The 12,837-nt window shown below is 34.3% G+C and overlaps 1 protein-coding gene across 4 annotated transcripts in view; it reads left to right on the forward strand.

The window, feature by feature from the left end:
- PKHD1L1 (PKHD1 like 1) overlaps positions 1 to 12,837 on the forward strand; it is a 150,870-nt gene that overhangs the window by 47,911 nt on the left and 90,122 nt on the right. For all 4 annotated transcript variants that reach the window (XM_070481489.1, XM_070481487.1, XM_070481486.1 and 1 more), the window contains exons 23-29: positions 415 to 587; positions 4,645 to 4,792; positions 5,317 to 5,471; positions 7,356 to 7,478; positions 8,209 to 8,314; positions 11,073 to 11,183; positions 12,262 to 12,426. In XM_070481489.1, coding sequence (XP_070337590.1) covers positions 415 to 587; positions 4,645 to 4,792; positions 5,317 to 5,471; positions 7,356 to 7,478; positions 8,209 to 8,314; positions 11,073 to 11,183; positions 12,262 to 12,426 — 981 coding nt within the window. The remainder of the gene's footprint in view (positions 1 to 414; positions 588 to 4,644; positions 4,793 to 5,316; positions 5,472 to 7,355; positions 7,479 to 8,208; positions 8,315 to 11,072; positions 11,184 to 12,261; positions 12,427 to 12,837) is intronic.

Below are 12,837 nucleotides of genomic sequence, written 5' to 3' on the forward strand. Positions count from 1 at the left end.
TGTAGTTTGTTAAACAACATTCATTACCACCTACTGTGTGCCAGGCACTGTGTCAGGTACTTAACAAAAAGCAGTGAACAACACAATCCTGGTCCTGCCCTCATGGAGCCCACAACCTAGTGAGCACCACATTCAGGGACCCTAGAGCAGACAGAGCTAATTCACAGAAGGCTACCTGGAACTCAGGGCTTGGGACTTTTAAATATTTTCTTTGATGATGCTCATATGTCAAAAGACTTTAAAGCTTTCTATGTTAGAAATGAAAGTTTACTAAGTGCCACAAACTACTTGCCGTAAGGTCTTCTATCTAAAATTAAATAGCTCATTCCATGACATGTGGATATGATTTGATGAGTTTCTTTGTAGCAGCAGAAACTATACGATTTTATTTCCCATTTACTTTATGTTCTTTAGAAATGCCAAAGAGAAGACTTCCAGCTTTAGCAAATAAAGGAATATTTTTAAAGCACTTTCAGGTGAATCAGACCAAAATGAATGGATCAAGTATGACTAACCAATATTCTGTCACCATGACTTCATATAACTGCAGTTACAATATACCCATGATGGCTGTGAGCTTTGGGGAGGTAAGCCTTGAATTTTACATGTTACTATTTTTAACTTAGGGAGCATTAGCTTCTATCTAGAAAACTTTCTTTTAAATTTTTACAAACAGCTGACATGCAGATTAAATATCTTTTGATGGGACAAGACAGTATTTTAAGGACAAATGAAGATTTAGAGACATTGAACCTGAGCCTGAAAATTCACTTTAAGCATTAAAACAAAATCTTCAAGATAAATATCTGTGGGGAAAAACAGAGAAATCAGATTTAAATAGAATTTTCTATGTTGACTTAAAAAGAACAGTTGTAGGCTCTTCCAATAAAGATCCTTTAACAGAGATTATTGAAAGAAAATTTGAGATTCTTCATTATGTTTTTAAGTTGTTTCTGTCATAAACACCATTTTTTTTGCTTGTATCAGAATTGTTACAGGGAGGAAAGAGATAGTTTTCCATAATTCTAAAAGGATCTGAACAATTTTTTGACTGCTTATTTATAAGATCAGTATTAAATATTACAAATATGCTGAATGTTTTAAAATTTAATATCCAACAAAAATAATAATTTTCTACAACAAACCAAAAACAAGTATATTAATCTAAAGACTAAGGCTTAAATAATAAATAAATATTGTAGCTGCAGTCTCAGAAAGAACATTTTCTAGCTAAATGATTTTATGATTAAAAATACTGAAAAACTATAAGTATTCCACAGAAATTGCCTTTACCCTATTTTGGCCTGATGTTTTAATCTTAATATATTCAAGATGAATGTCTTATAAATACTGTTCAGTCTTTTCCTCTTAGCTCTTTAACAAAATGTAATAACTAAGTCAGGGCTTTGTGTTGTCAAAGCGTCTGTGTGAATAGCCGCCCATTTTTCAAGATTCCTCATTAAAACTGGTAATTGTATCATCGAACATTAGTTATTTACCCCTGGTTAAATTGGAGAATATGGAACATATACTTTTGTGACCATTTTAGAAAAAATTCAGATGAAAGATACATGCAGTAATGTGCACGTATGTTAAATGTGCAGATCAATGAATTGTTTTAAAAACTGTAACTTTGAGATAATTGTAGATCCATATGCAGTTGTAAGAAATAATACAGAAATATCCCTTTACCCTTCACCCATTTTTCCCCAATAGCTTAACAGAACAAGCTGGAGTTGACATTGAATGTACCAGTTCTACATCCTTTTGTTTTATTTGTGTGTATGTGTGAATATGTGCACTTCTATACAGTTTTATCACATGCATAGATTCATCTGAACACTACAGAACAGTTCCATCACAAGGATCCCTCGTGCCACCCTTTTATATTACAGCTGCCTCCCTCTCGTGGTCCCTTATATCTGGCAATCACTAGTCCATTTCTACATCTTCAACAACATTATGTAAATGGAATCAGACCTTATATGATTGTACCAGTATGTAGCCTTTTGAGATTGGCTTTTTTCACTGAGCATGATTCCCTTGAGTTGTGTATATCAATAGTTTGTTCATTTTGATTGCTGAGTAGTATTAAATGGTATGGATGCACCAGTTTATTTAACCACCTACTCATTGAAGGACGTTTGAGCTGTTTCCAGCTTTTGGCTAGTATGAATAAAGCTGCTATGAACATTTTCCTGTGACAAATTTCCATTTTCTCAGGTTAACTGCCCAACAGTGCAATTATGGGGTCATATGGTAAGCACATGTATAGTTCTGTAAGAAACTACTATATTCTTTTCCAAAGTGGCTGTGCCATTTTACATTCCCACCAGCAATGTATGAGCAATTCGTTTTCTGCACAAATTTGCCAGCATCGGCATTACCACTATTTTTTATTTTAGCCATTCTGATAGTATATGCACTGATAGCTCATTTTGGTGTTAATTTGTTTTCCCTAGTGGTTAAAGATGTTGAACACTCATATATCCTCTTCTATGAAATGTTTCTTTGTGTCTTTTGCCCATTTTCTAATTGCGGTTTCTTATTGTTGAGTTTTTAAAGTTCTTTATATATTCTATATATAAGTCCTATGTCAGATATTTTCTCTCAGTCTGTACCTTGCTTTTTCATCTTATTCATAAGGTCTTTCACAGAGCAAAAGTTTTTCATTTTGATGAGATCCAATTTATCAATTTTTTTCCTTTAATGAATGGTGCTTTTGTTTTTAGGTCTAAGAACTCTTCACTTAACCCTAAGTCCTGAATATTTTTCTATTTTTTTCTGAAGGTTTTATAGCTGTACATTTTACATTTAAGAGCATGATCCATTTTGAGTTGATTTTTTTCTATAAGATGTGAAGTTTTAGGTTGAAGTTCATTTGTTTGCTTATGGCTCTAATTGCTCCAGCATCATTTATTCAAAAGGTATCCTTCCTCCACTAAATTGCTTTTGCACCTTTGTCAAAAATCAGTTGGCATATTTGTGTAGATATATTTCTGGATGCTTTACTCTGTTCCTTTACTCTGCGTGTCAATCCTTCCACCAATATCAATACCAATCTCTTGATTACTGTAACTAGATAGTAAGCCTTAACATTGGGTAGAGTGATTCCTCTTACTTTATTATTCTTGTGAAAAGTTGTTTTAGCCATTCCAGGTCCTGTGTATTTTCATATAAATTTTGGAATAAGCTTGTTTATGTCTACACAAATCTTGCTGATATTTTGATAAGAATTGCATTAAATCTATAGATTGTTTTGGAGAGAATTGAGACACCTTTATCATGTTGAGTCTTCCAATCCATGAATACGGTATGTCTCTCCATTTATTTAGGTCTTCTTTGCTTTCTTTTATCAGCATATTTAGGTCTTCTTTGATTACTTTCATCAGCATTTTGCAATTTTCAGGTGAGATCCAGTACATGTTTTGTTAGATTTATATGTAAGTATTATATGTAAGTATTTTCTTTGAAGCAATTGTAAATAATCTTGAGTAAATTTTGGTTTCCACATGCTTGTTATTTGTATATAGAAATATGATTCGTTTTTGTATGTTGATTTTATGTCTTGTAACTTTACTGAACTCTGGGAAGTTTTACAAAGTAAATGCACTCATGTAATCACTACTCAGATCAAGATAAAGAAAATCATTAGCTCCCTAGAGGCTTCCTTGTGCCTTCTCCTTATCATTAGATTACTTACTCCTCACCCCTAGATAACCACTTTTTTGACTTCTACCAGCATTAATCAGTTTTGCTTGTTTTCAGTCTTCAAATCAATGAATAATACAGTATGTACTCTTTTGCATCTAGCTTTTTTTATTCGATATTGTGAGATTCATGTGTTGCATGTAGCTGTAGTTCATTCTTTTTCTTTGCAGTACAGTGTTCCATGGTGTGAATATACCATAATTTATCTTTTGCATTATTTCCATTTTAGGGCTATTATGAGAAAAGTTGCTATGAACATTCTTGCATATGTCTTTTAACACTTATGTTTACTCATTTCTGTGGGCAATGGGACTTATAATTTTAAATTCCACAAGATTAAGTAACAACCGTGAGGGATCAGAAGCTGGAGAATATTATTTTCACTATTAGAGTTACAATCTATGAATTTTTATAGCACGTGTTGCTTTTGTCAACTGATTGGCACTCAACAATAGACAGATATTTCCTGAGTCTGGATCAATCATTGTACTGATCATTTACTTCCTTATATTGCTAGTTAAATTTTAAAGTCCCCATGTTATTTATCCAAAGAGGTTTTGAGTTTTTTGATAGCCAAGACGACATCTCATGTTTCTTGGCCTCCCCGCAGTGATTAGCACTGTACCTTGAACAGAATGCTTGCTCAATAAATATTTGCTCCTTGAGCGGTGGAGAGTACACTCTGAATTAATGAGGTATTACTGTGGTTCTAGCTGATTGCTGCACAGATGACTGAGTTGACTTTGGCCTCATTATTGCGTCTATATAGGTATGGCCTGTGTTGATTTATGTGACTCTTCTTAGGGTTCTGAAGAATCTTGAATACCTAAGGCTCATTTATGTCATGTCACACGCTTGTACCATGGTGAAATGAAAATCATGTTAGCCATTGTTATGTTTAATCATTTTATCAATATTTGTTTTGGAAATTAGATAATCACAAATGAGACAGAGAATGAGTCTGTTTACAGAGGAAATAATTGGCCAGGGGAGTCAAAGATTCGTATTCAAAGAATTCAAGCAGCATCTCCACCTCTAAGTGGCAGCTTTGACATTCAAGCTTATGGACATATTCTCAAAGGTACATGGAAAAGGTTCAGAACATTGGTATATAATCAATTGGACAGTGCTGATCTAGACAAACAAAATAAACATTTTGGTGTATTTCCTTCAAATATGATTTCTCTACATAATTTATGTAGTTGAGGTTATGGCAGTAATGTTAAGCCAAATTATCCAGAACAAATGACATTTTAACGTTTTCTTCACTTGCCATGCCATGTATACCAGGTTACATTCCCAAAGTTTGTTTCTCTTTTCTATCTGTGCCTTACAGGTAATCTATAAAGTTAATTTACATTTTAAAAAAAAGAATTTGAGCCAATTTATAGTCTGAGCTATATTACTCTTGTAATTTTTGTTTCCAAGAAATATATAAATTCTCAGCATACTTAAGATGCAGATTTCATTCTTGCTATATTTGAGGAGGACAGTTGGTTTACAAGTGATAGTATATAATACATATTTCATGTATTCCAAGGATGAAATTGATTTGTGAATTGTTGACTTCTGCTGTCCCTCTTTGCCATCCTTCTGTGAGTGCAGGTCTCCCCGCTGCTGTGTCAGCTGCAGATTTACAGTTTGCTCTGCAGAGTCTGGAAGAAGTGGGACAAATCTCAGTTACACGAGAGGGAACCTGTGCTGGATACTCATGGAGCATCAAGTGGAGAAGCACATGTGGAAAGCAGAATCTTCTACAGGTTCCCTTATTTGGCTTGGTTTCCATTTTCTTCTATGTGTTGCGTGCACTCTGCCTCATTCCAAAAAGAATTGGAGACTGTGTATATATTTTAAAAATGCAAACTGTAGACTATAAACATCTTAAAAAAGGAAATTGAGGAGAAGATTGTTCTACATTATGTTGACCAAATGTTCTCTTTCATGGAGAATAGCTGTTGGTACTTTATTCCCTATCCGCTATAGAAAAAGTCCAGGAATGTGTATATTAGAACAGGGGCAGGAGGAGCATAGGCAGAACCAGTCTCAGAACTAAATCTGAGCATATGTTAAGGGGGGGGCCAAGCATAATCAGCCTCACTGTCTAACATTCTGCCACTGTATTCTAGGGCTGTATTCTGGGGCCCTGGATGCTTTTCTGGTTTTAAAGACGATCTTTTCAAGTTCATAAGGGAGTCAAACCAACTTAAGCTCTCATCTAATTACCTTTTCTTAATTAGAGCGTGGAAGGGAGCAGGAGAGAGGAGTCAGGCCCAGAGTATGTGAAGGAGAGGAGTCTAGAAGAGACTGGGGGCTCAGATCGTCAAACATTAAAAAGAAGATGCTTTCTAGTGATGATCAGAGTGTGAGGAAACAGTCTCTCTCATGGGCTGTCAGAAAGTAAATTAATATAACCTTTTTTGAGGGTAATTTAGTGTCTAAATATAGAAACCTATGAGTCAGCAATCTCAACTATATAACTCTATACTACTGAAATAATACAAACATGAAATTATATAGGCACAAAGGTAGTCACTGCAGCATTACTTGTAATAGTAAAAACCTAGAAACCTTAATCCCCATCGGTAGAAGAACGGTTGTTAAAATGACACAACTGTAGCGTGAATATCATGCAGCCACGTGTAGATCCACATATATTCACCTGGAAAGATGTCCATGACATATAGTGGAAAAAATACAGACTCTGCTTATTGGGAACCATTTTGGGAAAAAAAGAGGAGGGGGAGGGGAGAGAGGAGGCCAAAAAAATGGACATAAAGATAGAATAAGATATACTGTATATAGGCTGTATGGATGTGCAAAATAGTTACAGTCATAAAGATGTGGGAGCTATTTTAAGAAAACACGTGGCCTGGAATCAGAATTAGAAAATTCCTCACCAGAGACAGCTCTGGTGACTGGTCTTCCTCTTGACATTTCTGCTGGTGTCTGTGCATCTACTGCCTTCTCTCTTTTCTGACCAGTCTCCTCTGCTTATTCATCATTTCTGCTCCTCATCACTTTGGCTCACACAAGGCCCAGCATGGAGACTCCTATCTCTTTGCCAACCGCTGTATACATTAGAAGGGTACCATATTGGCAGAGGGATTTGGAATGACCAAGTTGTGCATATTGATTTGATTTAGTTTCATTTTTTCCATTGGCAGAAAATATAATTCCACGAGCGGATGAAAAACCAGGCTAGTCAGAGCTGAAAAATGCTAAAGGAGAAAAGTTGGCTTTCAGGTGGAAAGAGGACTAAATTTTTCAATTATTCAACAGTCATTTATCAAAGAGGTCATATTCAGAAAAAGCATAGAACATTTTGAGAAAATCAAACTTAGTAAATTCATTTTCCTTAAGACATATTTTATTCTAAAAATTCAAGTTAACTTTAGGCATTTAATTCAAGTTGTAATTGATGGAATATACGATAATGCAATGATTTTAGCATTTTTTTTCTTGGGTAGATTATGGTCATTTTTGAAGAGATTCCTTTTGCAAAAAATGTGACTAAAATGGTTTTGAATTTTTCTTTCATCCTTGGGCTTTTATTCACTTTCAACTATGCTTAACCTTAAAAATAAAAACTAGTGTGATCATATTTATCATAGCTTTTCTAGTAAAATAATTTTGCGTGAAAATAGGTTAATGATTCCAACATTATTGGAGAAAAGGCTAACATGACAGTAATGAGGATAAAGGAAGGTGGTTTATTCAGACGACGCATAATTGGAGACCTGCTTCGTACACCCAACCAACAGCCGCAGGTATTTTTGAAACTTTCCTCGTGATGTTTAATATAATTTTAAATGTATAACTAGTTTGTAATACATTAAAGGCCCATAAAACAGGAGGGATGACATCTTTATTTTTATGTAAATATCTGTGTTAACAGTTGATAAACTCAGTAATATTATTTTATGACTTTTGGGAAAGTTATCTTCCTTATGAGAAAAGAATAGACTTTTAAGTTCTGCTACTGCTTGTTAGAATTTGAAAATATATTCTTTCATTTATTTTTTATGGTAACTCTGCGAAGTAATATTAATGTTAATGCTTTAATGATAAGGGAATTAAAGTGTAAGTTTAGGTGACTTTCCCAAGAATAACCTTTATTTTCCATCATAGCACTAATCATCACAATGGCATAATAGGCACTTACTTTTTCTTTAAATTTTATAGTCTTATGCAACTCCATGTCCCACCCCCACAAGAATACAAACTGAGTGACAGTAGGGGTGTCATCTGTTTGCTTAATGTTGTATTCCTATATTCTACCATTTATAACTGTGCCTGATACATAATGGGTACGTTTGCCAAATGAATGAATGAGTGAATGAATGAATGAAATGTCAAAGCAAAAGAAGTATAAATAGAATAAACTAATTTTTGTAAACCAACAAGCAACCAAACAAAATTCCATCCCCTGTTCTAAATCGTATGCATATTCTCCTCAGCCACGTCCCCCCTGCTCTCTCTCTCTCTCTTTCTTTGCAGGTTCAAGTCTATGTCAATGGAATTCCAGCTAAATGTTCAGGGGACTGTGGCTTCACATGGGATCTCATGACTACTCCCCTAGTCTCGGCCACAAGCCCTTCTCAAGGTAACCTTTTGCTTTTCAACTTGGAGTATGAGGTGGAAGACAACTAGCAAAAATGTAAACTCTGATCATGATTTTTTTAATATATATGCTAGTTTCACCAACAGCGTCATGCAGACAGTTCTACATAGTGGGAAAAAATCAGATCAGAAAGCTATGGAAGGAGCATGAGTTATTATTTTGGAAAAAATAATTGCTGTTGAAGTCGAACTCACTAGTCTTCTACTTCTCCAGTTTCACCAAGTTAGAATGAGTCTCTAAAATTTCACTCCGATATTGAGGCATTTTTGCTCAACTCCGCTAGCTAGGGTATTAAAAGGAACCTTTAATCACATGAGACCACGTCTTCTAGGGGATTTAGTACCAAAGGCTATTAAGACAGCTGCGGCCTAGTAAAAGGAAATAATTAAGTCCTAGATTTGAGAAAAAGTGATAAAAAAAATTATTGTTAAGGACTCAGTCTACAGGAGACACATTATGCCATATCTTCATAGCATGTTGTTGCTTTAAAACATGTGATTACTCTTCATGTCTGAACTCCCAAGGACTGAAATAAACAGTAAGACTAAGGATTGTAAGGAGGGGCTTATTTCAGTCAGAAAGATAAGGTCAGATATTATAATCACATATTTAGTCTTGGTGGTTAGTATGAAAATTCACCTGCTATTGATATATCAGCAAAAAGAAAAAAAGAAATTTTAAAAATAGTGCGTATTTTTTGAAAGAATATACTCCTCAGACTTTTTTTACGGTAATGATATCAACTTTGGGATAATTCATGTTACATGGGGTCAAAGCTCTTAAGAATTAAGGACTTAACGAACATTAATTTAATTACAGTCCTTTGGTCTCCTTATTTTTGCATCCATCCTTGTGTTTTGTAATGAATTTTCACTTTTATATGACTTTCTGAAAAACTTATTTTTTACTCAAAATAATTAGCAACCTGAATTGCCTTTTGCCACAATTTGATAAATTTACAAATAATGAAAAGCTAAGTATAAATAATGTTGTTAAAAACCCCCATATTCCCTTCACTGAAAATTAACAGCAGTTAACATTTTGTTATATTTATTTCCAATCATCAATTTAATAAAGTAAATATTATAAGAACAGCTCAAGTCCTCTTTAAGCACCATTCCTGATCTTAGTCCCTAAAAACCTCCCCAGAGGCAATCACAATAATTAATTTTTTTTTTTTTTGAGGAAGATTAGCCCTGAGCTAACTGCTGCCAATCCTCCTCTTTTGCTGAGGAAGACTGGCCCTGAGCTAACATCCGTGCCCATCTTCCTCTACTTTGTATGTGGGACGCCTACTACAGCATGGCGTGCTCAGTGGTGCCATGTCCGCACCCGGGATCCGAACCTGCAAACCCCGGGCTGACGAATCGGAACGTGCGCACTTAACCACTGTGCCACTGGGCCGGTCCACAATAATTAATTTTATGTGTATTCTTTCATGCCATTTTTAATACCTTTCGTATATAACACACGCATATGGTAATTTTGCCACTTTTTTTGTAAGTTTACAAGGGAATGAGATATTACAATGTAAATATCATTTGCAACTTTTGTCATTCAGCATTCATTTTGAGAAATATTTATATGGTTTTATGCATATCTAACTCATCACTTTAAAATACTTCATGAATACATCAATTTATTGTTCCTCTATTGATGGACATTTAGATTGTTTACAATTTTTTGTTTTCACACGTGACTGTGTACTGAGCTTTGTTGTACAAATCTCCTGTTGTATACATGCCAGAGCTCCTTTAGGGTGTGTTCCCAGATGTGGGATTGCTGGATAATAATTGAGTATGTGTGTCTTCAGTTTATTAGATGACCAAATTGCTCTCCAAAGTGGCTGTACTTAGAGCAGCATAAGAGCACTGTATTCCCACATCCTTGCCGATACTTGATGTATCAGCTTCCTAATTTTGGTCAACTGATGGGTGAAAGAAGTTATTCTTGTTTTAATTTGTCTGTTCCCTGATTAGTAATGCATGTGAGCATCTTCTAGTATGTTTCTGGGACATTTAACTTATTTCTTCTGCAAATTGCTTAACACCCTTTATCTATTTATGGGATTGTCTTTTTTGTCTTTAGACTTGTAGCTGTGTATTATTTATTATGTTTACCCATCCTTTGCACATGTCTTCTCCCAGTGTATCACTTGTGTTTTGTTTTAGTATCTTGTTAAGGGAAACATTTAAAACATTATTTTATTCTAATAAATATTTTTTATTTATTCTAATTTGTGTGCCTTTTCCTTTGTGGTTAACCATGGCTTTTTGTATCTTATTTAAGAAATCCATCTCTACATTAAAGTTATTAAGATATTTGATTGTTTTCTTCTAAAATTTTAGAGGTTTGTTTTTCATTCTTAGCTATTTAAATCTATGTGGAATCGCTGTTGCGTGTGATGTTATATAAGTAGTGCGACCATATCATTTATGGATCAAATCTAAACATTTTAAGAGTAAATGGAAAAACATTAAGTATTCTGTACTTTCAGTCAGGTAACTCTTTCCTTTAATCTCCTTCAACACAGATTTAAAATATGAAGTAATGTAGAGTAATTCGAAGGAAAAAAATGCCATCACTAAATAAATGTGTCTTTTTTCCCCTACTTGCTTGTAGGCTCATTGTTTATATCCTTCATAAGATAAGCCTATTTTTCTCTGAGAAATATCTGATTTTGTAACAACAGCTTCTATGTTTTTCTCATTTTAATATTGTTATTTAAACATATTTTCAGGGTCCTATGAAGAGAGCACTGTTCTAACCATATCGGGCTCTGGATTTTCTCCCAGTTCAGCTGTGTCAGTCTCAGTTGGACCAGTAGGTTGCTCTCTTCTTTCTGTGGATGGTAGGTCCTTTAAAAAATTGTTGTTCTCTAAGAGAAAGTGGAATAAAAAAGAAGTATTATAATAATGAGTACCTTTGGGGTCATGAAATTGGCAAACTCCTCTGGATAAATACCTTATCTTTTAAATCTTTGGTTATGACCACAGACTAATTTTTTCACTGTTGTGAAAGTGTTGTGTAGTGTCTTTATCCCATAACAGTTTCCCTTATAAAATGATTACATGAAAGTTTCCTTCTTTGATGTGTCTCTGTGACAGAAATATATAAACTGCCACTCTGGTATTCCATGGTCCCCTCTGCCCATGCTTTAATACAGTGCCACATTAGTCATGCAACAAAAGGACATGGCCATCTTCCCTAACTTTTGGTCCAACAGAACCTCTATCCATTAACATAAAATTTCAAAATCATTCACATTTTCTACTCTTGAAAAAGTGAGACCCGTAATTACTTATTTCCTTAAAAATTATCTTTCATAATCGTAGGTGTTTTCCTTAATTTTAACAGATTGGAATTACATAAGCAAATCCATCTTCCATATCATTTAAGTTGTTTTTAATTTAGATCTTCCATGCATTCTTGAGATTTAAGTCAATATTGAACCTGTATTATAAATGCACATACACTGTTCTAAATGCAGTGAAGAATATGTTTTTGTTTAGGTTTTGATTACCTGTCTTGATGAAATCAAATATTTTACTCAGTTTAGCTCATAAACGATATCTTGGACCAAAATTTTTAGAATTATTCATATAATTGATTTTACAGATAAAAATTTTTTAATTATTATTACAGTAGCTTTTTTTTTTTTTTTTTTTTTGCCACAGTAGCTATCAGGAGCAAATTGTTTAGTTTGCTTTCATTGTTGGTTTACTTAACTCTTTTTTAGGCATATCTGATACATAACATCAGACAGTTTGTAAAGATTTTTCTCCCATTAATATATGAGTAGTTTTCCTTAGGTAAATTGCTTGGAGTATAAAATGAAGGCCAAGGTTTATATTTGCAAATATAAAATTTCAGTAATTTTATCTCACAAAAACATTTGCTTTATCATTCTCTTCTCTCCTTATCATAAGAAAATGAGATCAAGTGCCAGATTCTGCCTGGAAGTGCTGGACGGTTCCGAGTAGCCGTGTCCATAGCTGATGTTGGACTAGCACAGAATGTAGAGGGCGAAGTATTCCACTTCATTTATCAGAGTCAGATCTCACACATCTGGCCTGCTTCTGGAAGCCTGGCAGGTAATAGTTAATTGTTCTAAACAAAGAAAATGGTAAACATTCCCATCATTTCATTGTACTGTTTCTAGAACAAGATGAAGGGAGAGGAACACAAACTTCCTTCATATCAAACAAAGGAGACTCCCCTTTTAGAAGGCGCAGTGATTAAATAGCTGACTAATTCTTTTGTTTCTTATGAAGCACAAGTCAGGGAGACTGCTTACCCTTACATCTTAGGTTAATGAATTAATATCATCAATTTTTACATGTTTCTATAACAAGCTCATCAATTATGTCAAGAAAAGATTTATTAGTTATTATTCTGCTTACCAGCTGCTCCATTTGTAACCACAGTCTCAATGGAGCTACTTGACCCAGAAAAGTTCTGGGTACAAATCGGGGAAAGGAAGGCTGAGCAGAAGACGGAAAGAA

The sequence above is a fragment of the Equus asinus genome, chromosome 12 (assembly GCF_041296235.1).
Source record: "Equus asinus isolate D_3611 breed Donkey chromosome 12, EquAss-T2T_v2, whole genome shotgun sequence".
Lineage (NCBI taxonomy): Eukaryota > Metazoa > Chordata > Mammalia > Perissodactyla > Equidae > Equus > Equus asinus.